Genomic DNA, 25,574 nt, shown 5'->3' on the forward strand with positions numbered 1-25,574 from the left:
CATTCAAGCTAACTACAGGAAGAAAAGAAAACACTGCTTCCCTAATCTCGCTTAACAAAGGGGAGTAAAGTTTATCAAAGTTCTTTAAAACACAGCTAAAAGGGGTGTAAGAGGTGAGAACAGAAAAGCTGGCGGTTCTATTGACTTTTGGTCTCTTACAGGAGAAGCATATTAGGGACATTCTTAGGCTAAAATTTAGCTAAAGTTACCTCCACACATCTAAGGCAGATTGGAACTTGGGACTCTGCATCTGTCCAAAGTAAAACTTAACACTTAACACAGACACAGACAAAAGACACTGGGGCCTTCCCTTCAGACAAATGGATTGGGGGAGTATCCCCCTCAGATTGGGTCTGACACCCCAGGTTGGGAGATTAGTTCTCTTGCCAGGGTGTTGGGGTGAAGACAAACAGGACAATAGAAACAAACACACATAACACAAAGTTCGCAGCTCGGCCACAGAATTCGCAGTGCGTCGTGGATTGCTACCCAGAAACTAAAGGCTCAGGCGGATTACGGATCCATCAGCTACAAAATACTTTACCAAATAGTTCACAAAATACTTTACTACAGGCAATCCACTCAGAACCCAGAAAGGGGCTGGGGACATCTCCCACAAACCCCGTCAGCTGCCCTTCGGTGCGTCCACCTGGACCTTTTGCTGACCTCACAACACAAAACCAGAACTGCATGTATCCAGAGTAGAGAAACTTACACATCGGCAATGTCTTTACTTACTAGCTGGGTTTTCATCACCTCTCGATCGGGGTGTCTGGGTAGGCTTATTAGGGGGATCCTGGGCGACCCCCCATATGTTATGCTGGAATTTGGGAAGCCCAAAGACCACCAGAGACTCAAGATCTATGTAAGCAGCAAAGAAGTGTTTATTGCGAGCTAGCTTGGTCCTCTGTACACACACAGCAACTGGTGACGCTGAGAGGCCTCATTGGGATTTTAATAGGAATTGCATTAAATCTGTATATCAGTTTTGGTAGTATGGCCATTTTGACAATATTAATTCTGCCTATTCAAGAGCATGGGAGATTTTTTTTGTTGTTGTTTTTAGTTGTAATTGGACACAATACTTTTATTTTATTTATTTTTATGTGGTGTTGAGTGCCTTACACCTGCTAGGTGAGCACTCTACTGCTGAGCCACAACCCCAGCCCCATGGGAGATCTTTTCTATCTTCTAAGATCTTCTTCAATTTCTTTCTTTAGTGTTCTGTAGTTCTCTGTAGAGGTCTTTCACCTCTCTTCTTAGATTGACTCCCAAGTATTTTATTTTTTTGAGGCTGTTGTGAATGGGATAGTTTTTCTAATTTCTTTTGTGGTGGATTATCACTTATGTATAGAAATGCATTTGATTTTATGGGTATTGATTTTTATTCCTGCTACTTTCCTGAGTTCATTTGTTAGTCCTAGAGTTTTCTGGTGGAATTTTTGGAATCTTCTAAATATAGAATCATGTTGTTAGCAAATGGTGATAGTTTGAGTTCTTCTTTTCCTATTTGTATCCCTTTAATTTCTTTTGTCTGCCTGATTGCTTTGGCTAGAGTTTCCAGGACTGTGTTGAATGGAAGTGGTGAAAGAGGGCATCCCTGTCTTTTTCCAGTTTTTAGAGGGAATGCTTTCAGTTTTCTCCATTTAGAATGGTGTTGGCCTTGGGTTTAGCATAGATAGCTTTTACAATGTTGAGGTGTGTTCCTAGTTTTTCTAGTGTTTGCTCATGAAGAGGTGCTGTATTTTGTCAAATTCTTTCTCTGCATCTATTGAGATAATTATATGATTCTTGTCTTTTGATGTGATATATTATGTTTATTGATTTCCTGTATGTTAAACCAACCTTGAATCTCTGGGATGAACCCCACTTGATTATGGTGCACATTTTTAAAAAATATTTTATTAGTTGTCAATGGGCCTTTATTTTATTTATTTATACATGATGCTGAGAATCGAACCCTTTGCCTCACACATGCTAGGCAAGTGCTTTTCTACTGAGTTGCAACCCCAGCCTGCACAATCTTTTTAATATATTTTTGTATGTGATTTTCCAGAATTTTATTGAGAATTTTTGCTTCTATGTTTATCATGGACATTGGTCTGAAGTTTTCTTTCCTTGATGTGTCTTTGTCTGGTTTTATTATCAGGGTGATACTAGCCTCATAGAATGAGTTTAGAAGGTTTCCCTCACTAATTTGAAGAGTATTGGTATTAGTTCTTCTTTGATGGTCTTGTAGAACTCAGCTAAGAATCTATTTGGTTCTGGGCTTTTCTTTGTTGGTAAGCTTTTGATGGCATCTTTTATTTAATTATTTGAAATTGATCTGTTTGAATTGTGTATGTCTTCCTGATTGAGTTTGGGTAGATCATTTGTCTCCAGAAATTTGTCAGTGTTTTTAAGTTTTCTGTTTTACTGGAGTATAAATTTTCAAAATAATTTCTAATTATCTTCTATATTTCAATGGTGCCCATTGTGATGTTTCCTTTTTCATCATGAATTTTAGTAATTTGAGTTTTTCTCTCTCCTCTTTGTTAGCATGGTTAAGGGTTTATCAATTTTATGTTTTTTTCAAATAATTTTTTGTTTTGTCAATTTTTTCAGTTTCATTGATTTCAGCTCTATTATTTCCTGTCTTCTACTTTGGGGGTTGTTTTATTCTTTTTTCTCTAGGGCTTTGAGATGTAACGTTAGGTCATTTATTTGTAGACTTTTTATTCTTTTAAAGAATGAGCTCAATGCAATGAACTTTCCTTTTAGCACTGCCTTCATAGTGTCCCAGAGATTTTGATAATGTTGTATTGGTGTTCTCATTTATCTCTAAGAACTTTTTTATCTTCTCCCTGGTGTCCTCTGTTATCCATGCGTCATTCAATAGCACATCATTTAGTCTCCAGGTGTTGGAGTAGCTTCTACTTTTTTATTTTATCATTGATTTCTAATTTTATTCCATTATCATCTGATAGAATGTGGGGTAGTATCTCTGTTTTTCTGTATTTTCTGAGAGTTGCCTTGTGGCACAACATATGGTCTCTTTTAGAGAAGCATCTGTGCACTGCTGAGAAGGTGCATTCACTCAATGATGAATGAAAGACTCTATATATGTGTTGGGGTTTTTAGCCCCCCCCCCCCACCAGGAAAGCAGGGAAAGCATGCCTCGACCAAGACGAGCCAAGAGAGGTAAAGCTCAACTGGCAGCCCGCACCCAGCCCTCCCTCGCTAGAGGACAATCAGATGTGCCAGGGAGACGAGTCGAAGCAGGATCTCGTTTATTGAGGAAGCACACACAACTTATATACTGCACAGGAGCCAATCAGGATAAAGGTCAGAGGGGTGGAGCGAGTTCACGTGTATACCCATCCCATAGTCAGTAAGGGAAGGCACGAGCTGTCTAAGAGGGCAGAAGAGTCCTGGACCTATCCTGGAGGTGGTCCGCCTTTTTCATCACCACCCACAGCACCGCCTCCTGGCTGATCGCCAGGAGCCATCCCAGCCACATGTGCTGCTCCAAGACCAGGAAGCCGGTAGCAAGTCATGCCCTACATATATGTCCATTAAGTCTAAAGCATTGTACTATTTAGCTGTATAATTTCTTTGTTTAGTTTTTGTTTGGAAGATCTATCCAGTGGAGAGGTGTGTTAAAGTCACCCAGCATTATTGTGTTGTGGTCTATTTGATTCTTGAAATTGAGAAAGGGTTTGTTTGCTGTACATAGATGTTCCATTGTTTGGGGCATAAATATTTATAGCTGTTACATCTTGTTGATGTATGATTTTCTTAAGTAGTATGAAATGTCCTTCTTTATCCGTTCTGACTAACTTTATTTTGAATTCCACTCTGATATGAGGATGGAAACCCCTGCTTGTTTATGTAGTCCATGTGAGTGATAAGTTTTTTTCCTATCCTTTCACTTTCAGTCTGTGGATTTCTTTTCCTAGGAGGTGAATTTCTTAAAGACAGCATATGTTTGGGTCTTGTTTTTAATCCAATCTGCTAGTCTATGTCTTTTGATTTTCGAGTTTAGGCCATTAACATTCAGGGTTATTATTGAGATATGATTTGTATTCCTGTTCATTTTGGTTTATTTTTGTTTTTTAGCTTGACTTAGTTTCTCCTTTATCAACCTTTCTTTTAATGTAGCTCTTCCTTTTGCTGGTTTTCATTTCTTCCTTATGGAATATTTTGCTGAGAATATTCTGTAGTGCAGGTTTTCTAGTTGTGTATTGTTTTAACTTTTATTTATCATGGAAGGTTTTTATTTCATCTACAAATCTGAAGCTTAATTTTGCTAGATATAAAATTCCTAGTTGGCATCCATTTCTTTTAGAGCTTGATATATGTTATTCCAGGACCTCCTGGTATTGAGGGTCTGGGATGAGAAATCAGCTGAAATTTGAATTGGTTTCCCCCTACTTGTAATTTGATTTTTTTCTCTTGCAGCCTTTACAATTCTATCCTTATTCTGTATGTAATGTGCCATGGTGTGGGTTTGCTGCAAATTTCATTCTTTAGATTTGGAAATTTTCTGATATTGTGTCTTTAAAAAGATTGTGCATTCCTTTGGTTTGTATCTCCATGCCTTCATCTATTCCAATAAATCTTAAATTTGATTTTTTCATGTTATCCCATATTTCTTGGAAGTTCTGTTCATGGTTTCTTACCATCTTCTCTGTGTGGTTGACTTTATTTTCAAGAGCATATATTTTGTCTTCATTGGTTGAGGTTCTGTCTTCTAAGTGGTCTGGTCTGTTGGTGATACTTTCCATTGAATTTTAATTTAGTTTTTTGTTTCCTTCATTTTGAGGATTTCTGCATGATTCCTTTTTATAATCTCTGCCTGTTTATTGAAGTGATCTTTCACTTCCTGTATTTTGTCTCTGATTCCATTCTTTATTTTGAAGATCAGCCTAACTATGTATCCTCTGAACTTCTTCTCTGACATTTCTTCTACTGTTTTGTTTATGGATTCTATTGTTGGAACATGTTGGTTTGTTTGAGGTGCTTTGTTCCCTTGTTTTTTCATATTGTTTGTGTGTCTTCCCATTTAGCAGATGGATCTGAGGCAGTACAGTTTGTACCCTGTAGTCTTATAGTGTCCCTGAGTCTTCCAGTACCTCACCTTTAAAGGGGAGCCAATATTAACAGCACCAAATGCAAACAGCATATATGTTTAAACCAAATTAGCTCTTATTAAGGCGTCTACATTTTTGTTGCAATAAAAAGAAATGATGTGTTTAGTGATTGTCTACAATATAAACAGTTTGCTAAAAGGCTTTACCATTTCTAATGATGGACAGTGAGGGAATACAAGATGTGATGTTTATGAGGGAGAAGGAGAGAAGATAGAGGGAAAATTTCATAGAAAAAGTGAGGAAGGAATTCATAGAGGTTGACTGTTAGTAAGAGAGAAGTGAGAAAGAGAATCCAGGGAGACAGACAGGTGAGAGAAAAAATATATACAGATTTTTAAAAAAGAAGGTAAAAATTTAAGTATATACAACAAAATTGTAATGTAATATTCAGACATCCCATTCCTCAGTAAATTGATGCACGAAAAATATTAGAATTCAAAAATGGTAGAAATGTGAGAGAGAGGGCAAAAGACTAAAAAAAAAAAAAAAAAAGGAAATTCTCAGTGGGAAATTGAATGATAGGTTCCATTGGCTTTCACAGATTTTCTCAGCTTCCCTTCTCTGCTAGTAAGTGGGGTTGTCAGAAGTTTGATGGTAACTCTAGTCCAGTGGGTGCTGGAGTGGTTGGGTGGTAGGTTGTGTGGGGTGAGCTGATGGCAAGATGCCTTCACACCCTCTTCCAGTCTTCCCACCCATTGTAGCAGGCCCCTTCCATCCGTGTGCACTTCAGGACTCACTAAGCTGGAGACAGCCCCGTTTTCTCCAGTTTCTTCACTCTGAGTTTCCCCTGGGGAACTTTCCCTAGTCTATTGTGTTCCACAGGCTTGCTAGACCCAGACTGGCCCACACAAACCCAGCTGCAATCTGATGGATCTGGGCTTCGGCTTCTCCAGGCTCTGCCTTGCTGCAGTCTCAAGATCTTAATGACGTTTCATCTTGCAGAGAGACCACCAGGGATGTGCTCACACAAAGGAGTGACCCTGCAAAGAGGCAGCCAGATGGTGGCCACTAGCATACCCATTAAGAACCTAGGGTACTTAACCACTGAGCAGTGTCCCCAGCGCCCCCTTTTTTCTTCTTTCAGTTTTGAAACAAGGTCTCACTATGTTGCTTGAGGGTCAGGTGCAATCAGACCTGCAGATACCCCACAGTATATCCCCAGGCCCTGGCTGGTGTCTACAGACTGAGGCGGCCGTGCCCTGAGATGGTGGTGGTGGCAGTTGCAAACCTGCAGGCCCTGACTGACATCTCAAGATGGTGGTGGCCATGCCAAAGCAAACCTGTTGCTACTCTGACAGTGCATTTCCAGGCTGCAGTGGGCTACGGGCAGTCTGCAGGCTAAAGGCGGGTGATCCGCGGGTGGATTGTTGGAGGTTGGGCAATGAGCAGGCAAGAGGTGGACAAATGGGCAAATGGCGGATGATAGGCAGCAGTCAGCAAGAGATCTGTGCTCAGGGTGGCGATATGCTGGTAGTTGGTGGGTGATTGCCGCAGACGAATGTGGGGTAAACAGCAGGGATTCAGTGGGCAGCGAAGGCTGCCTTGTAGAGAAGTTGTATTTCCTCTGCTTGAATCTCTCATCATGGAGCAACAAGAAATGCACCCTCTCTCCAGTCTGCCATCTTGGATCTCCCTACGTGCTATGAACCTTTTTTTTTTTTTAATATATATATATATATTATTTTTTTAGATTTTTTAGGTGGATACAATATTTTTATCTTTTCATTGTTATGTGGTGCTGAGGATTGAACCCAGTGCCTCATGCATGGTAGGCGAGCGAGCATTCTACCTCTGAGCCACAAACTCAGCCCCATGCCATGAATCTTGAAATGTATGTTTACCATTACAATATCATACAGACTAGTTTCACTTCACTAAAAATCTCCTGAGCTTTGTGTAATTTATCCCTTTTTCTTGTCTGTTGGCAGCTAGTCTTCTGATTGTCCTGTAGTTTTGTCTTTTTTGGAATGGAATATAATTGTAATCCTATAGTATATAAGCTCTTTGGATTGGCTCTTTTCACTCAGCAATGTGTATTTGAGCTTCCCCCATGTATTTTCATTGCTTTTTAGTGCTGAGTAATATTCTGTTACTAAATGTGTGGTTTTATTTGCAGTGAAGGGCATCTTGGTTGCTTCCAAGTTTCGGTTAAAAGTGAACAAAGCTGCTGTGAATATTAATTTGCAGGTTTTTGTGTAGATATTAAGTTTTCAGTTTATTTGGATAAATAACAAGGTACATGATTGCTGGGTCATATTTAGTTTTGTAAGAAACTGAAACCATTTTTTGTTTGTTTGTTTTTTGGTAGTACTGGGAATTGAACCCAGGGGTACTGTAGCACCCAGCTAGATCCACAACCTTTTTTTTTGAAGATAAGCTCTCACTAAGTTGAAAAGGCTGACCTTAAACTTGTGATTCTCTTGCCTCAGCTTCTTGAGTAGCGGGGATTATTCCAGGTGGGTGCCATCAGGCCCAGCATGGCTGTACTTTTGTGAATTCCCACCAGCACTGAGTGAGAGTTACTGTTGCTCTACATCCTTACCAGCATTTGTTGTTACTCTTCTGGATTTTAGTCATTCTAATAGGTGTATAGTGGTATTTCATTTTAATTTTCAATCCCTAATTACATAGGATATGGAGCAACATTATGTGCTTATTTTCCATCTTTGTTTTCCTTGGTGAGTTGTTGGTTTGATTTTTTGTGCAGTTTTGCATTCAGATTTTTTTTTTAATGTTTCAAAAGTTCTTTATGTATTTTGAATACCAGTCCTTAATACCTTTTTTTTTGTAGTTGTAGGTGGACACAATGCCTTTATTTTTTATTTTTATGTGGTGCTGAGGATCAAACCTAGTGCCTTACTTGTGCTAGGCGAGCGCTCTACCACTGAGCCACAATCCCCCACCTTTTTTTTTGTTTTTTTCTTTTGTGGTACTGGGAATTGAATCCAGGGGTACTGTACCACTGAGTTACATCCCATTCTTTTTACTTTTGATTTTGAGATAAGGTCTTGCTAAGTTGCTGAAACTGGTCTTGAACTTGCAGTTCTTTCTACCTCTGCCTCCCGAGTTGCTGGCATTACAGGTATGTGCCACCACACATGGCCATCTTTTCATGCTCTTAACATAGGATCTTCTAACTACTGAGCAGTTTTTAATTTTAGGGAAGTTCAGCTTAAAGTTTTTTTTTTTCTGTTATGTATTCTGCTTTTGATGTTTTATCTGAATACTCTTTGCCAAACCCATGATCACCTAGATTTTCTCTGTTATTATCTTCCAGAATTCTAAATTTTTTTTTTTTTTTGTACCAGGGATTGAACCTAGGGTACTTAACCACTGAGCAGTGTCCCCAGCGCCCCCTTTTTTCTTCTTTCAGTTTTGAAACAGGGTCTCACTATGTTGCTGAGGATCTTGTTAAGCCAGTCTGGGTTCAAATTTGTGATATTCCTGCCTTAGCATCCTGAGTTGTGAAAATTCAGATGTGTGCCATGGTGCCTGGCAAGATCCAGTATTTTTTATTTTTTTAATTGTTGATAGAACTTTATTTTATTTATTTACATGTAGTGATGTGAAATGAACCCAGTGCTTCACACATGCCAGGCAAGTGCACTGCTGCTGAGCCCCAGCCCCAGTCCAAGATTCAGTTTTTTAAAAAATGGATGTTCAGTTGTTCCAGCTCCACTTCTTGAAAAGACTGATTTCTTTTTTGTGTTGCCTTTGCTCCTTTGTCAAAGATCGGTTGAGGGCTGGGGTTGTGGCTCAGTAACAGAGTACTTGTCTAGCATGTTGAGGCACTGGGTTCAAATCTCAGCACCACATATAAATAATAAATGAATAAAATAGAGGTCTATCAACAACAAAAAAAATTTTAAAAAGATCAGTTGATACTTTTTGTATGAGATTATTTCTAGGTGTTCTAGTCTGTTCCATTGACCTCTTTGTCTTTTCTTTCACCAACACCACCCTGTCCTCATTTCTTAGGCTTTTTAGTCAGTTTTGAAGACAGGTAGTGTAAGTTCTCTGCTGTTATCCTTCAGCTTTTGGGCTGGGTCTTTTGCCTCTGTGTATAAATTAGAATCAGTTCGTTGATATCCATAGAATAACTTGCCGGGATTTTGAATGGGATAGTGTAAATATAGATCAAGTTGAGAGAATTGACATCTTCACAATGTGAATCTTCTTATTTATATATGTAGTTTTTTTTTTTTTTTTTTTTTTTTTAATGCTGGGGATTGAACCCAGGGCCTCAGGCATCCTAGGCAAGTGCTCTACCACTGAGCTATATATCCCAGCTCCATAAATGTATATTTCCATTGATTTTAATCTGTTTTATTTCCTTCACTAAAATTTTACAGTTTTCCTCTTTGAGATGTTATATGTATTTTATTAGATATATAACTAAGTATTTAATTTATTTTGGTGCTGATGTGAATGGTTTTGTTTTTTATTTCAAATTATAGTTGCTCATTGTTGGTATATAGGTAAACAATTGATTTTGGTATATCTACTTTCTATTTTGCAGCATTGGTGTATTTGCTTATCAGTTATAGGAATTTTTAGTGATTGGGAAATTCTACAAAAACAGTTACACAGTCTGTGAACAAAGACAATTTTACTTCTTCTTTTCCAGTCTGTCATTCTGTATACCTTCTATTTTGCTTCTTTTATTGTATTAGGGTTCCCAGTACAAAGATGACTAGGAGATGAAAGTGGACATTATAGCATTGTTCTTTTTTTTTAATTTTTTTTTTTTAGCTGTGAGCAGATATTTATTTATTTTTATGTGGTGCTGAGAGTGCCTCACACATGCTTTGCAAGTGCTTTTCCACTGAACTACAATGCCAGCCCATAGCATTGTTCTTGATCTTAGGGGGCAACATCTTCTGTATTCTCATCATTAACCAGATGTTATTTGGAGCTTTTAAAATAGATATTCTGTATTAAGTTGAGGAAGTTCCCTTATATTGTTAATTAGCCGATGGGTTATTTTTTTCTTTCCCCTGAGTATTTATTGTTAAATAAGCTTTGTTTTTTATATTGAAATAATTTCAGACTTATAGAAAAGATAGTAGGGGGAATTCTAGTATAGTCTTCATCTGGTTTTCCCTAATATTAGCATCTTACATAACTAAGATACTTTGTGAAAACTAATAAGAGTTTCGTACTATTTATTAACCAAACTCCAAACTTTATTTGGATTTAAAGATTTTTTTTTTTACTAATATCCTTTTTCTATTCTAGGATCCAACCTAGATCATAACAAAGAAAAAAGGAATCATAACAAAGAAAAAAGGCAAAATATCACATGGTCCAATAGCTTCATAGTTGTTATCTGAATTCCAGAAGGCCACAGGGGCCTGACTCTAGGGTAGCAGGGACTCTACTTGTGAAGCAGGGACTAAGTTCTGCTTTTCTGGAGTTCTAGGATGGGGTAGTTTTTTCCTCCCATTTCATGTTTCTCCTACCTGTAAGATTTACGTTTTGTCCTTCCTTCAGTATTATTTTGAGGTTGCATTTTTATTAGTAATGGTACTTTTCTGGCATTTCTGTCCCATAGTATGCCATTAGACATTCTGAAAACTAATTTAAGGAGTTATATCCATAGACAGGGTACTTTAACTGTAAATATCTGAAGGTGGAGTTATGGGCAAAAGTATTCCATGCTGCATGGAACCTCAGTGAGATGGCTTTGTAGCTGAATAAAGTGCTTTGAATTTGGAGATTTATTGTCCGCTTGGTTTATTCTTCTTTGTCATAACTTTTATATGTATAAATATACTGAATGAAAGATGATGCTTTTAATATCTTCTTTTTGTTTTTCAGTATTGGATTAAATTGTGCTCTGGGTGCAGCTGAAATGAGACCTTTTATTGAAACCATTGGAAAATGTACGACAGCGTATGTTCTCTGTTATCCCAATGCAGGTGTGTTTTTCAAAGGGAGATCCATGTACACAAGGCATGGTAGATATTATTAGTAGAGGTTGTTTCATAGGTCTTGGTATAGAGTTGCTGCTCAATAGAGATTTATTTTCCAAATGAATAGTATTTGGGTCTAGACCAGTGTTTCCCTCATGATCTGAAGGAAGAGTTTGGCCCAGCCTGAAGCCTCACAGTAGGATAGAACTTTGGGGAGTGAGCCTGGTCATATAAGCTACCAGCACCTTGCCTTTGGTGACAGTGCTTGCATGTGGACGTGGCCAACTAGATTGCCGGAAATGAGGACAGGGAGTCCTTATCTTCTTCACTCTTAGTGGATGAGCAGCAGAAGAGTCTTTGTTGTTTTCTCTTTTCTCTCTAAAAGATGTACTTAGAGTTTTCTGAGTGTAGAAATTCCAATGGCATTTGTTGATAATTCCCAAACCATCCAGTTAAATATTGATGATCTGTTCTGGGTTAGCCAGATTTCCCTGTGAATATTTTTGAGAGCTTCTCAGCTACTTAGGGCTAAAAATAATTTTGCAGCCTCTGTCTCCATATATGTACATCTTAAAATGCAATTATAAATTGTATTTCCCACCAAGAGTAAGATAAATGGAAGAGGATAATAAATAAAACAGGAAACTGGATAGGAGAGGGTAAAGTCTTAACTTGGGAAAATTTATTTGAAAGGAGACTGGTTGTTTTGGTTTTTAGACTTTGTTTTTCCTTTTTCTTTTGGTTGTACTAGATTGAATTCAGAGCTAGTAAAATGCTCATGCTAGTCAAATGCTCTAACACTGAGCTACGTTCTTAGACCTTTTTTTCTGTGTGTGGTATCTGTGTTTACTGTGTAAATATTATGTGTTCCTTGCTTTTACAGGTAAGCAAAATATAATTATCAATATAAAATTTTGTAACTTTCGTTAGGGTAGTTTTCAATAATGGTTGAAATGTCCTTTCTCAGGTCTTCCCAACACTTTTGGTGACTATGATGAAACACCTTCTATGATGGCCATGCACCTCAAGGTCAGGGGTCCTCTTTCACTTGGTTTTTAAAAAAAGAGATAGAATTTTGGTTTTAGAATATTTAGAAGCAGATTTTCCCTCTAGAGAAATCCCAGGGCATTAATAATGAAAGCATAACTACTCTGAATTAAGGTGGTGGAGGTATAGGGAAGGACCAACTGTTAGCATCCTTATTGTTGATTGGCACTGGTGACTCTTTGAAAAGTCCCAGTGCAGGCCACTCCAAACTGATAGAGGCTTGATTCTTCTCTGAGATGTTGCTCTCTCTTCAACCTTCCCAAGTAATGAATTTTTTCCCTTATGTCCCTAAAACTGCTGGTTGGAGTAGGTGTCCTCCTGGCTCCCCATTCTCATCTCTGCCACCCCCCCCCCTTTTTTAGTAGTTGTACATGGACATAATACCTTTTTTAAAAAAAAATAATGTGTGCTGAGGATTGAACCCAATACCTCACACATGCTACGCAAGTGCTCTACCACTGAGCTACAACCACAGCCCCTCTAGCATCATTCTTGTCTCCCTTGGCATCTTTGAATCATGAGACTGTACTATAAACTATTGTACCTTAGTGTACTCATCTACTAACCCCCATGCCTCTTTTCTATCATTCTTTGAGTGTTTAGCTCCTGGCTTACTGACATTTTCTATTAAACTATTTTTGACTCAATTCTTAAGATTTCAGTGTGTGGGTGCTCTTTCTAGCACTCTTTCGACTTCTCAGGTTCTTAACTTCCTATGTTACTTACTGGGCTCTTCGTGCACCAGCTTCTGGTCTAACTCCAGGGCCATGCTGTCCAGTGTGGAGGCGCAATCACATGTGCTTATTGGAATAGTTGAAATGTTGCCAATTGTGACAGAGCAACTGAATTTTTTATTTAAATATTTAAAAATTAAATTGAAAAGCTGATACTCATTTTATATATTATTTGAAAATGCATAATCTAGCTTGCACTCACACTTAGCTTATATGTAAAGAAAATCTTTAATTTCCATAGAGAGACAAATAAATTTCCCATTGTATTTTAAATGGCATAAGGGATTTCATCATACCTGAATTATTTTCCACTTTATTTTTATATCTAGGGGTTGTGAAAATTTTGTATCTAAAGTAAATATGTTTAGCTGTTGCTTTGGTACAGTCTTAGTGATTCAGGGAATGTAGAAAGTAAAGGCTTTCGTGCTTAATTGGTCTTGGTGAATTTAGAATTTAGAAACTTTTCCTGAATGCAGGCCTTTGCAGTGGATGGCTTGGTCAATATTGTTGGCGGATGCTGTGGTTCAACACCAGATCATATCAGGTAATAATCACCTTTAAATATTTTTTAAGTTTTTTCAATTAAATTTATGTACCCCAAATTTGTGTATTGAAGTCCTATCTTCAGTAGCTCAGAATGTGATCGTATTTGAAGAAAGGGCTTTTTGATAGTCACTTAAGGTGAAAGGAGTGGGTCTGTTCATGATCCAATTTGGTTGGTGACTTATAAATAAGAGGACACAGATGCACATGCAAAGGGAAGACCATGTGAAGACACAAGTAAAACACATTCATCTTCAAGCTATGGGAAGAGGCCTCAGGATAAACCAACCCTGATCAGAGCCTCCTATCCTTCAAATTGTGGGAAGATAACTGTCTGTTGTTTAAGTCACCTGGTCTGTGGTACATTGTTAAGGCAGCTTTAGCAAAGTACTAGGCCTTACATTGTGAAAAAATTCTAAAATAAAAGTAAAGAAATAAAAAAAAAATTAGCTTCCATGTGCCTATACAATAGTTGCCAGATTTTTCAAAATTTTGTTATTCTTATTTTACCTATCCCACATGTGTTCCTCAGGAATATCATAGAACCAATCCCAGATGTCAAAACATACCCTTAAACAGTCTTTGAATGCTGAAAGAGAGGCAGCTTGTGTTTCTTGTGGAAAGTACATACCTCCATTAGATTCCTTCATGGAAGGAAAAGGCAGTAAGGCAACAAGTGTCTTGTTCAAGAGAAGCACCTCCGCCTGGCTCTAGGCAGTGAGTGTGTTGAGAAAGGGAGTGATATGGGAGCAAGGCCACGTGTATGCTTAGCATTTTATGCCATATAGCACATTGGATTTCAGTGAAATAGAACATAGTTTGCACTGTTTGTTTTCCTTTGGAGTGGTGAATGATCATATGTTGAGCCAGTCATCTCACTGTTTAAAGTCTGTTTTCATGCATATAATGTACTGTGCCTAGTAGTTATGAGCTTTGTTTGACTTCTGTGATAAGCTCGTAATAAATATGATTTGTGTTTGTGTGTGTGTGTGTGTTTTTGTGTGTGATTAAAACCAGGGCCTCCTGCATGCTAACCATGTGCTTTTCTGCTGAGCTACACCAATAGCCCCAATTTTTTTAACCTAGTAGTAGTTTGATATAGGTTATCATTAAATCACAGGCAATTTCTTTCTGTTTTTTAGTTCATTTCCTCTTTAAATAGAGTTGTTTTAAATGTCTCTCTGAATGTGTGTATATTTACATCTGTATATTAATATCTGTCTATATATATTTGATGTGTTTACTTAGACGTCTACATATTAATTTAGGGGGCAGTAAAGTGAGGGCTTCTTAGCAAGGCCCTAAGGAACTTAGTGAGACTCTGTCTCAGAACAAAAAATAAAAAGGACAGGGATGTAGCTTAGTGGTAAAGCACTTCTTTGGTTCAGTCCCCAATACCAAAACAAAACAAAATAAAACAAAAAAGACATGATTCATTAGAAGCAAATAAGGTTAAAGAATGCAAATAGCTAAAACAAATCCCCCCCCCCCCACCGTACGTACCAGGGATTGAATTCAGGGGCACTCAACCATTGAGCCACATCTCCAGTTTCATTTTTGTATTTAGAGACAGACTCTCACTGAGGTCCTTAGCACCTGGCCAGGGTGAGGCTGGCTTTGAACTTGTGATCCTCCTGCCTCAGCCTCTGGAGCTGCTGGGATTACAGGTATGCACCACTGCACCCAGCCAACTAAAACAAATTTTGAGGAGTAATTATTTGAAGTGTTAATAGTATGAACACTCCCTGCTATGTGTGTGGTATCGTAAAAATGGATCCACAGGACCTCATTCTCTCTACTCCTTTGTACACCTTCTCATCAAAACTGAAGACTTCCTTTTGTTGTTGTTAAACTGTTGAATAGGCAGCAAGGACGTGTTTTGTGTGTAGGTTTGCTGGAGTAAAGGACATCTGTGAGTTTGGAGATGGGAGAGGAAGTTTACAATTTTTTTCTTACAAACCCTCAGGCAGCTCCAGGTTCATGCCTCTGAGAACAGAAACAGCACAGCCAGTTCATAGCCAGCTGGGCAGGCACATAGAAGTGAAGGGTCACAGATTAATTTTCTGTGGACTGAGAGAACTAAAGGGCATAATTGTGCTGCACATTTGGAAGTAGGTATATTATTATGTGCATAGTTGTGTTAATAGTCTTGATTTCATAGTTGGAAATTAGTTTAATTAATTTTATTCTGAGTTAATGAATATAGTGTTTTCTCTTTTAACTTAGGGAAATTGCTGAAGCTGTGAAAAATTGCAAGCCTAGAGTTCCACCTGCCACTGTTTTTGAAGGACATATGTTACTATCTGGTAAGTAATGAAGGTGTGGTGATTATGATTTTAGTAACCATTTGTAGGCTGTATTTAGTATGTTTATTCTGAGTGGTAGAATAACAGAATTGTTTCACCAAGAAATTTGTTTATTAGGTCAAAGAAGAGTACCTGTTTTTCTTGGTGCTTAAATGAATTCTAGTGAGGAATGCTTTATATTTCTGGGGGTTGGGTGGCAGAACATCCCTTCAGGGTAAAAGTGAATAAAGGCCCAGGAGTGCCCTTGGTTACCCTGAGAACTGTGTGGTCTCTACTGTACACTGTGCTAAAACATATTCCTGGCCACAGCCTTACAATGGTACTAGTTGACTCAAAATTCCAAACTGCCAAGGCTGATGTTTGGTAACAGCAGCAGCATCTTCCTGGAAAATTTTATTGTTGTAATTTTTATTTGCCATGTGATCAGCACTTGGGAAGAGTCATGTGTTCATATTGTTTGGTTCTAAGAAATTCTGTGAGGTAGACAACCTCTTTTTCAGCATGTATTTTAATATTCAAATGAGGAATATTAGTAAAAAGAATCCTCCTCTGAACTATTAAAATAATGTTGAATTTCATATTTATGACTCAGTCCTTTCTTGGAGTATTAGATGGTAAGTTTAATCAAAAAAAGGTTTTTTTTTTTTAAAGAGAAACTATGCATAACACAAAGAAGAATTATACTTTGTAGTATTTTATAATTTAGCATCTCTTTATTGAAATATTTTTGTTGCTTTTGTTGTCCTGAAAGACATGATATAAAAATACAGGTAATAACAAGAGTAATATTGGCTTTTTTTCAGTGAGACCATATGCACAGAAGTAGCCCCAGTGATCTTTCTGCCTTTGCCTTCTGAGAAGCTGGGATAATAGCCATTGGTAGTGCTATTAGCAGAACTGCTGTGAAGTTTTGTCAATAAGCATACCTCTACAGTTTAGCCCTTTTTTTCTCTGTGTGCTTCAAATGACAGAGGATGAGGGCAGAAGTAGAGTTTATGATTTCTGATGGTGGCTTTGACAGAAGGAGGTGTGGCAGGAAAGTTTGTTTCACCTTAACTGAAGACTGCATCACTTCAGCTAACCTCTCAAACAGAATCCAAGCTCTGCCAGAGTCAGAATGGTTATTTTTAGAATTTATGTGTAAAAATTATAATCCTTTTTCCCCATTTGAATTTTATGCACTGTTTCTAAATTTTTTAACAGTCACCTTCAGATAGACTTTAAGAATGACATCAAATGTGCTTTTTAACTCCCAGTCTTTTCTAAATTACAAAATTGAGAGGTCTGTTTTTGTATTAGATCCTTCACATTCATGCAGAAGCAAAGGTTTTGTGTGAAATGCTGTTAGGGAGGTCACACGAGAACTCTTCAGCATATGAAAGTTGGCAGCCCTGTTTGCCTGTCCTCCAAACTTCTGGTCAACATAAAGATCAGGGGCCCCTGAGCCTAGCTTGGGGATCATTACAAACAGAATGGGAAATCATAAGCTGAAATTGTGGAAAGCGATTTTCTTCTAAGAACATGAACAAACAGTCTGGAATGGTTTTATAATTACCCAGCTCCTTTGTAATCATCTAGTTTATTATTTTTCTCTCCCTCATATCTGTTTCTTCCTCAATTGATGATTTGCACAGAACTCGAAAACCATTTTCTTAATGATAGCTCTTATTGCAGGTGCTAATTTTGCGCTCATCACTGTTACCCAGTTTCAATTGTGTAAGGCAAGTACTTCACTGCCTATTTTATAAGCTCAGAGACTGTGTGGGAAGTTGCCTGAGGTTCAATCAGGTCAGTGGATTGAATTCAGGGATCTCTGCCCCCAGAGCTTGCCTACAACCCTTCAATGAGACTGCATTGCTTAGTATTTTAAAAGTGATGAGCAGAACAAAAGCGTTCACAGTCTTTTCTGTAGGGACAATTTACCTCAGTGTAATGTGTCTATGTGTATTGACTGATATGTGTCCCTCAGTTGGCCTGAGTCAAGGGAAATGCTATCACTTGTTAGGAGATAAGGAAATAGATGTCAAAGCCCAGCTGGCCTGCACTGGGTCAGCTCATTACTGGTGGACTGACCACAATGGTCGTCTGTCTTCCAGGTTACCACCTGGGTCCTTCTGCACAGCTTGATTTAGCCTTTCTGGTTACGAGCATACACACAATGTTGAAATTAAGAGAGCTCGTTCTCTCCAGTTTCAGTCTATCTATAGACTATACCATTGGGCATAATGTGTGTGTGTGTGTGTGTGTGTGTGTGTGTGTTTGTGTGTTTTACTGGAGATTAAACCCAGGAGCACTTCTGAGCTATGTCCCTGTCCCTTTTTAAATTTTGTTTTGAGATAGGGTCTTGCAAATTGCCTAGGCCGGGTTGGAATTTGTGATCTTTCTGCCTTTGCCTTCTGAGAAGCTGGGATAATAGCTGTTGGTAGTGCTATTAGCAGAACTGCTAGGAAGTGTAAGAAGATGGGTAACTTGTAACATGTTTGCAGTAGTCAGGAATAGTAAGAGGATGAGTCTTCAAAAAATTGAAGCTACTGCTTTTGGGCCATCAAGAGGTATGAGATGGTAGCAATGTAAATTCTAGCTATTTCTGTTAATCATGAAGTAAGTTTAAATGTTTGAGAATGCTCTTCATTTTGTCCTCTCACAAATCCTGAAATAACCCTTGATTCTAACTTTTTTTGCTTGGCTTTTGCCCCATACTCTTGATTAAATATGGATATGATGATAAAACTTTTTCTTCTTTCTCAGAAACAGTATGGTTCAGCTCATTAGGGATAATTATGGCATACTCTGAAACACTTCTTTTTTATGGCAAACTCTGAAACACTTCTTTTGAGAGTTCAGTTGTAGGCATTTGACTCTCCTTTAAGAAGGTTGTGGTCCTGTTTCCACATTGGATCTCCTGTCCAACTGCTCAAATGGTTTTGGCACAGTGACTTCTTTCTCACTGAAAATAATTATGTCTGTTTCATGTCATCTGTATGTAATTTCAGGTGTTTTTCAAAATGCTTCTCCTTTTAAGGTCTAGAGCCCTTCAGGATTGGACCATACACCAACTTTGTTAACATTGGAGAGCGCTGTAACGTGGCAGGATCCAGGAAGTTTGCTAAACTCATCATGGCAGGAAACTATGAAGTGAGCATCCTCATGAGACCTGGAGGCACCTGCCCTACCTCTGGCTAGTCAGCATGTCAGTGAACATCCTTCTGCCCTTGGTAGTGCTGTTAGCAGAACTGCTAGGAAGTGTGAGAAGACGGTAATGGGTGTTTGTAGCAGGTAGGAGTAGGGGGAGGAAAAATCAAAGCTACTGTTACAGTATTTGTCAAAAAGTACTGCATTTGGGCATAAAGAGGGTCGAGATGGGAGCAATTCAGGTTCTAGCTATTTCTGTTAATCATGAAGTAAGTTCATATGTTTGGGAATGTTCTCTCATTTTGTCTTCTTGCAAATTGTTTTAAATATTTTTTTAGATGTTCATGGATCTTTATTTTATTTATTTAAAAGCAGAGTTGAGAATCGAATGCAGAGCCTCACATATGCTAGGCAAATGCTCTACCACTGAGCCACAATTTAGCCTCTTTCTCACAAATTCTTCTAGGAAAAAGGAAAGCCAAGAAAGTTTCTATTCAATTTCTCCTGACCTCATAAAATGCTGATAGATGAGGGTATTATTGATCCTTTTAACTGTAGATTAAAACAGATAAAGAAAAGACACAGGTTCTTGCCTTAGAAAGTTTATGTGATCATTTTAACCATGTTAAGCTCAATCCTATTGTGGTTGTGCAAAATTCAATCCTCATGGAGCCTGCCTGAGACATATGAATAGGTTTTCTTTTTCTTTTGCAAATATGATGTTAAAAATAGAGGAATTTGGTCTGAGCATTAATGTTGGTTAATTTTATTATTCAGCTTTTCTCACTCTTAAGATTTTGCAACCTTTAGAAAGAGATCTTTCAGAAATTAGTATCAGAGCAGGTTTAGTTTACATCACACAGAAATGATCCATTAATCTTCCTTTATTGACTTGCCAATTACCACTTCACAGCATTCCCCAAAGCTGTGTCTTCCTCCCCAGGGAGGGGCCTGGTTACCTGGTTTCTAACTGATTGGTCCCCTTCCCTTCATTCTTGTCACTGCTTACTGCTGCCATATGCTTCTCTCATGGTTGTCCTCCCCAGTTCATAGTTCTGTGTGGCAACTTTCCGCATGTGTTGAAGTTCACACTCTGGAGGCCAGCCTCCCATCCTACACTTGTGCATGGTGCTTCCCTTCCTCATGTTCTGCTTGCTTCTGCTGCAGGATCTTAGCTCTTGTTTGCTCCTTCTGAAGTGCTGATGTCTCCTCCTAATCATGTATATGCTGCATTTGGCAGTGTTTTGACTTATGTTTTGATTCTTCTTCCCTTTCTATGGTGTTCTTTTCAACTCTTGCATTTGATGAATTTGTCACTGATTGCAGGGAGCACTTTAGAAGAAGCAACTCAGGGGCACTTGACCACTGAGCCCTATCCCCAACCCTATTTTGTATTATTATTTAGAGACAGGGTCTCACTGAGTTGCTTAGTACCTCACCATTGCTGAGGCTGGCTTTGAACTTGTGATCCTCCTGCCTTAGCCTCCTGAGCCACTGGGATTCAGGCATGCGCCACTGTGCTTGGCTTAATAATACTTTTTTAATAAAGTTTTTCTTTGTGCCAGTCTCTGTGCTAAATGCTTTCTATCATTACATGTTTATTCTTCATAGCCCCGTGAATGAGCACTGCTGTTATTCCTGTCTTTTAGATGTGGAAATGGAGACTTTGAGAGAGATTAAATTACTTGCCTGTTGTTTCACAGCAAGTAACTGATAGAACCCAGTCCATTGAGCCCAGTCCCTTCACCACTCTGCGTAGTGGAAAGAGGAGAGGGATGCAGTAAAAGCAGGAGATGATGGGTGGCACGAGTGCCCATTAGAGTCTAGTTTTCCAGGACTCAGTGATCCCTCAAGGCTCTTTGGCTTAGTGGAGAGAGCACTGACCTGAGAGGAGTTTCAGTCCTGGCTTCTTGATCAACTTAGGCTTATTTATAAACAAACCACTTTTTCTCTCTGAGCTCAAATGGGAGGGTTGGTCCTTCAAGTGGTTATTCTGTGATCGATGAAGTAGAGGGGTGAGGTATTGGCATCTCTGTTTTCCAGGTCTTTTGACCTCTGTCACTTACCTTCTGTCTCCTCCAATCGATCCCCCAGTGGCCAGCGGAGGACTTCCCCTCTCAGATGGCTTCCTCGGTTCAGTCCATAGGGAACTTGTACTTTCCTACACTGTATGGCAGTGCCTGGTAGGTTTTTATGTGACTGTGTCACATACTCTCAACTAACTCGTTCTAGATGTAACTCCTTCTAGAATGGGGATTGTCAGCTATACTTCTATTTAAATCATTACTGATACTGAAAAATATTTTATGATTTGCCAAATGGATTGGTGATCCTTTTTCTCTGTGCTGCCTTGCTTCGCTGTGAATGGCATTTCATTGTGGCATGTTCCAGAGGGTATCATGCCTGTTGTGCACAGAGACTGATTAAAATTCCTATTTGATTTTCTCGGACTTAGGAAAATCAGGACAATATCAGTATCTACTATTGATTTTTCTCCTTATTTTATCACACTGTGACATGTATATTGAAGATTTAAATAATAACAAAAAAGTATTACCAAACATGTATTTTTTCCAGCATTTTAAGAGGAGATATATAAGGCCTTTCTTGGTTTCCAGAGGCTTCAAACTATATGAAAACTTAAACTAGTACTTGTGAAGGCATGAGGAAATGATAATGTAATAAACCACATGATGATGATATTGAGAGACTCCAGGTCATTGTGGAGTGAGCAGTGTTTCCCAAAGTGTGTTCTTTGGAACATTGATCCTGCAAGATACTCCATATGATCATTAGTGGGAAATTCTGCATATCATATTCTTTTATTGAAGGGTGTAATGTTTACTCATATATGAAAGGATTTGATAAGCATTTTAGTATAAAGACATGCTGAAATACACGTATAGTTTTTTTCATGCAACTCCAAGTAACAGCCTCCTATTAATACTTTTCATGTTTTGGCAAATACTGAAGAGTGACATGAGTTTTGGATGATTTCTCCTAGGAACTTTCTTAAAGGAAATGGAGCTTAAGCTGGTTCTAAACAAATGTGGGAGAGAAGAGGATTGTTTTGGCTGAGTAAAGAGGCAGGGCTAGCTCAGAGGGCCTTGACCACAAGCTGAGGATTTTATATTTTTTATGGTGGGAAAACAGCTTTGGTGGATTCTTGGTGAGGTAATATGAAGGGAGAGGCCTGTGAGACAGGTTCATCTGTGGAGAGAGGTAGGGAGGAGGACAGGGAACCAGGCTGGTTAATCTAGAGTGGTTGGAAACGATACTTGGGGGATGGTGGGGGATCACTTTTATCACTCTCTTCTAATGATGCTTCCTTTTGCATTCCTCCTCAGGAAGCCCTGAGTATTGCCAAATTGCAAGTGGAAATGGGAGCCCAGGTGCTGGATATCAACATGGATGATGGCATGCTAGATGGTCCGAGTGCAATGACTAGATTTTGCAACTTGATCGCTTCTGAGCCCGACATTGCCAAGGTTTTGCAAAGTTTGTATTTGAGGGGTTTTGGCTGACTCACTGTGTCATTCACTTAGCTTTGTCAGTTGTCCCCTTGATCTGTCTACTCGTGATCTGCTTTTCTATTTTCCCACATTTAAACCATAGAGGTTTCTGGTTGTCAACTTTCTTTCTTCCTTTTTTTTTTTTGGTATCAGGGATTGAACTCAGGGCACTTAATCTTTGAGCCACATCCCTCGGCCCTTTTTGTATTTTATTTAGAGACAGTGTCTCAGTGAGTTTCTTGGTGCCTTGCTAAGTTGCTAAAACTGGCTTTGAACTCATAATCCTCCTGCCTCAGCATCCCATTTGATGTCAACTTTCTTGACTAACTGTAACCTTTTTGACACAAACCAGATTTTTTTTTCTTTACTGTACCTGGGATTGAACCCAGGGGTGCTTTATCATTGAGCCACAACCCCAGCCCTGTTTATTTTTTTGAGACAAGGTCTCCCTAAGTTCCTTAAGGCCTTGCTCAGTTGCCTCGGCTGGTCTTGAACTTGTGATCTTCCTGCCTCAGCTGCCTGAACTGCTAGGATTGTAAGCTTGCATCACCATGTCCAGCAAAAGCCAGATTTTGGAGAGAGATATGGCTTTAGCTTGGCTATTTCCTAGGCTTCTGGGATTGGTCTTGAGAACTGATGAGTATTAGATTTTTGGGTGAACCTAGGACCCACTTTCTGAATCATGGAAGGATGTCCCCACCCATTCCTGCCACATCACTTGTTCCTTGCTTGCCATGGGCAGTGGAGTTCAATAAGTGCCCCTTATCAGGAAGACACCTTGTTAGGCTTATCAGATTAAAACAAAAGTATAAAAGTAGTTAATCAAGGGATTATGTCAGCCTTTACATTTGTTCTTTTTTTTTTTTTAATTTATTTTATTTTTTTATTAATTTTTATTGTTGGTTGTTCAAAACATTACATAGTTCTTGATATATCATATTTCACACTTTGATTCAAGTGGGTTATGAACTCCCATTTTTACCCCATATACAGATTGCAGAATCACATCAGTTACACATCCACTGATTTACATATTGCCATACTAGTGTCTGTTGTATTCTGCTGCCTTTCCTATCCTCTACTATCCCCCCTCCCCGCACTCTTGTCTCTCTACGCCCTCTACTGTAATTAATTTCTCCCCCTTATATTTTGTTTCCCTTTCCCCTCACTTCCTCTTGTATGTAATTTTGTATACCCCTGAGGGTCTCCTTCCATTTCCATGCAATTTCCCTTCTCTCTCCCTTTCCCTCCCACCTCTCATCCCTGTTTAATGTTAATCATCTTCTCATGCTCTTTGTCCCTACTCTGTTCTTAGTTACTCTCCTTATATCAAAGAAGACATTTGGCATTTGTTTTTAAGGGATTGGCTAGCTTCACTTAGCATAATCTGCTCTAATGCCATCCATTTCTCTGCAAATTCTATGATTTTGTCATTTTTTATCCATTCGTCTATTGAAGGGCATCTAGGTTGGTTCCACAGTCTTGCTATTGTGAATTGTGCTGCTATGAACATGGATATAGCAGTGTCCCTGTAGTATGCTCTCTTTAGGTCTTTAGGGAATAGACCGAGAAGGGGAATAGCTGGGTCAAATGGTGGTTCCATTCCCAGCTTTCCAAGAAATCTCCATACTGCTTTCCAAATTGGCCGCACCAATTTGCAGTCCCACCAGCAATGTACAAGTGAACCCTTTTCCCCACATCCTCGCCAGCACTTGTTGTTGTTTGACTTCCTAATGGCTGCCAATCTTACTGGAGTGAGATGGTATCTTAGGGTGGTTTTGATTTGCATTTCTCTGACTGCTAGAGATGGTGAGCATTTTTTCATGTACTTGTTGATTGATTGTATGTCCTCCTCTGAGAAATATCTGTTCAGGTCCTTGGCCCATTTGTTGATTGGGTTATTTGTTATCTTATTGTCTAATTTTTTGAGTTCTTTGTATATTCTGGATATTAGGGCTCTATCTGAAGTGTGAGGAGTAAAAATTTGTTCCCATGATGTAGGCTCCCTATTTACCTCTCTTATTGTTTCTTTTGCTGAGAAAAAACTTTTTAGTTTGAGTAAGTCCCATTTGTTGATTCTAGTTATTAGCTCTTGTGCTATGGTTGTCTTATTGAGGAATTTGGAGCCCGACCCCACAGTATGTAGATCGTAGCCAACTTTTTCTTCTATCAGATGCCGTGTCTCTGATTTGATATCAAGTTCCTTGATCCACTTTGAGTTAACTTTTGTGCATGGCGAGAAAAAGGGATTCAGTTTCATTTTGTTGCATATGGATTTCCAGTTTTCCCAGCACCATTTGTTGAAGATGCTATCCTTCCTCCATTGCATGCTTTTAGCCCCTTTATCAAATATAAGATAGTTGTAGTTTTGTGGATTGGTTTCTGTGTCCTCTATTCTGTACCATTGGTCCACTCGCCTGTTTTGGTACTAGTACCATGCTGTTTTTATTACTATTGCTCTGTAGTATAGTTTGAAGTCTGGTATCGCTATACCGCCTGATTCACACTTGCTGCTTAGCATTGTTTTTGCTATTCTGGGTCTTTTATTTTTCCATATGAATTTCATGATTGCTTTCTCTATTTCTACAAGAAATGCTGTTGGGATTTTGATTGGCATTGCATTAAACCTATAGAGAACTTTTGGTAATATCGCCATTTTGATGATGTTAGTTCTACCTATCCATGAACAGGGTATATTTTTCCATCTTCTAAGATCTTCTTCTATTTCTCTCTTTAGGGTTCTGTAGTTTTCATTGTATAAGTCTTTCACCTCTTTTGTTAGGTTGATTCCCAAGTATTTTATTTTTTTTGAGGATATTGTGAATGGAGTGGTTGTCCTCATTTCCATTTCAGAGGATTTGTCGCTGATATACAGGAATGCCTTTGATTTATGCGTGTTGATTTTATATCCTGCCACTTTGCTGAATTCATTTATTAGCTCTAATAGTTTCTTTGTAGACCCTTTTGGGTCTGCTAGGTATAGAATCATGTCATCTGCAAATAGTGATAATTTGAGTTCTTCTTTTCCTATTTTTATGCCTTTAATTTCTTTCGTCTAATTGCTCTGGCCAGTGATTCGAGAACTATGTTGAAGAGAAGTGGTGAGAGAGGGCATCCCTGTCTTGTTCCAGATTTTAGAGAGAATGCCTTCAGTTTTTCTCCATTCAGAATGATGCTAGCCTGAGGCTTAGCATAGATTGCTTTTACAATATTGAGGTATGTTCCTGTTATCCCTAGTTTTTCTAGAGTTTTG

At 38.7% G+C, this 25,574-nt stretch overlaps 1 protein-coding gene across 2 annotated transcripts in view; it reads left to right on the forward strand.

Annotated features, from left to right (window-relative positions):
* Mtr (5-methyltetrahydrofolate-homocysteine methyltransferase) overlaps nt 1–25,574 on the forward strand; it is a 104,595-nt gene that overhangs the window by 28,685 nt on the left and 50,336 nt on the right. The window contains exons 9-14 of one of the 2 annotated variants that reach the window (XM_076872843.1): nt 10,953–11,053; nt 12,015–12,076; nt 13,305–13,372; nt 15,598–15,677; nt 18,700–18,812; nt 22,157–22,297. In XM_076872843.1, the coding sequence (XP_076728958.1) occupies nt 10,953–11,053; nt 12,015–12,076; nt 13,305–13,372; nt 15,598–15,677; nt 18,700–18,812; nt 22,157–22,297 (565 nt within the window). The remainder of the gene's footprint in view (nt 1–10,952; nt 11,054–12,014; nt 12,077–13,304; nt 13,373–15,597; nt 15,678–18,699; nt 18,813–22,156; nt 22,298–25,574) is intronic. The other variant, XM_076872845.1, reaches the window with a different exon arrangement.

This window comes from Callospermophilus lateralis, chromosome 13, assembly GCF_048772815.1.
Source record: "Callospermophilus lateralis isolate mCalLat2 chromosome 13, mCalLat2.hap1, whole genome shotgun sequence".
NCBI classification, from domain to species: Eukaryota; Metazoa; Chordata; class Mammalia; order Rodentia; family Sciuridae; genus Callospermophilus; species Callospermophilus lateralis.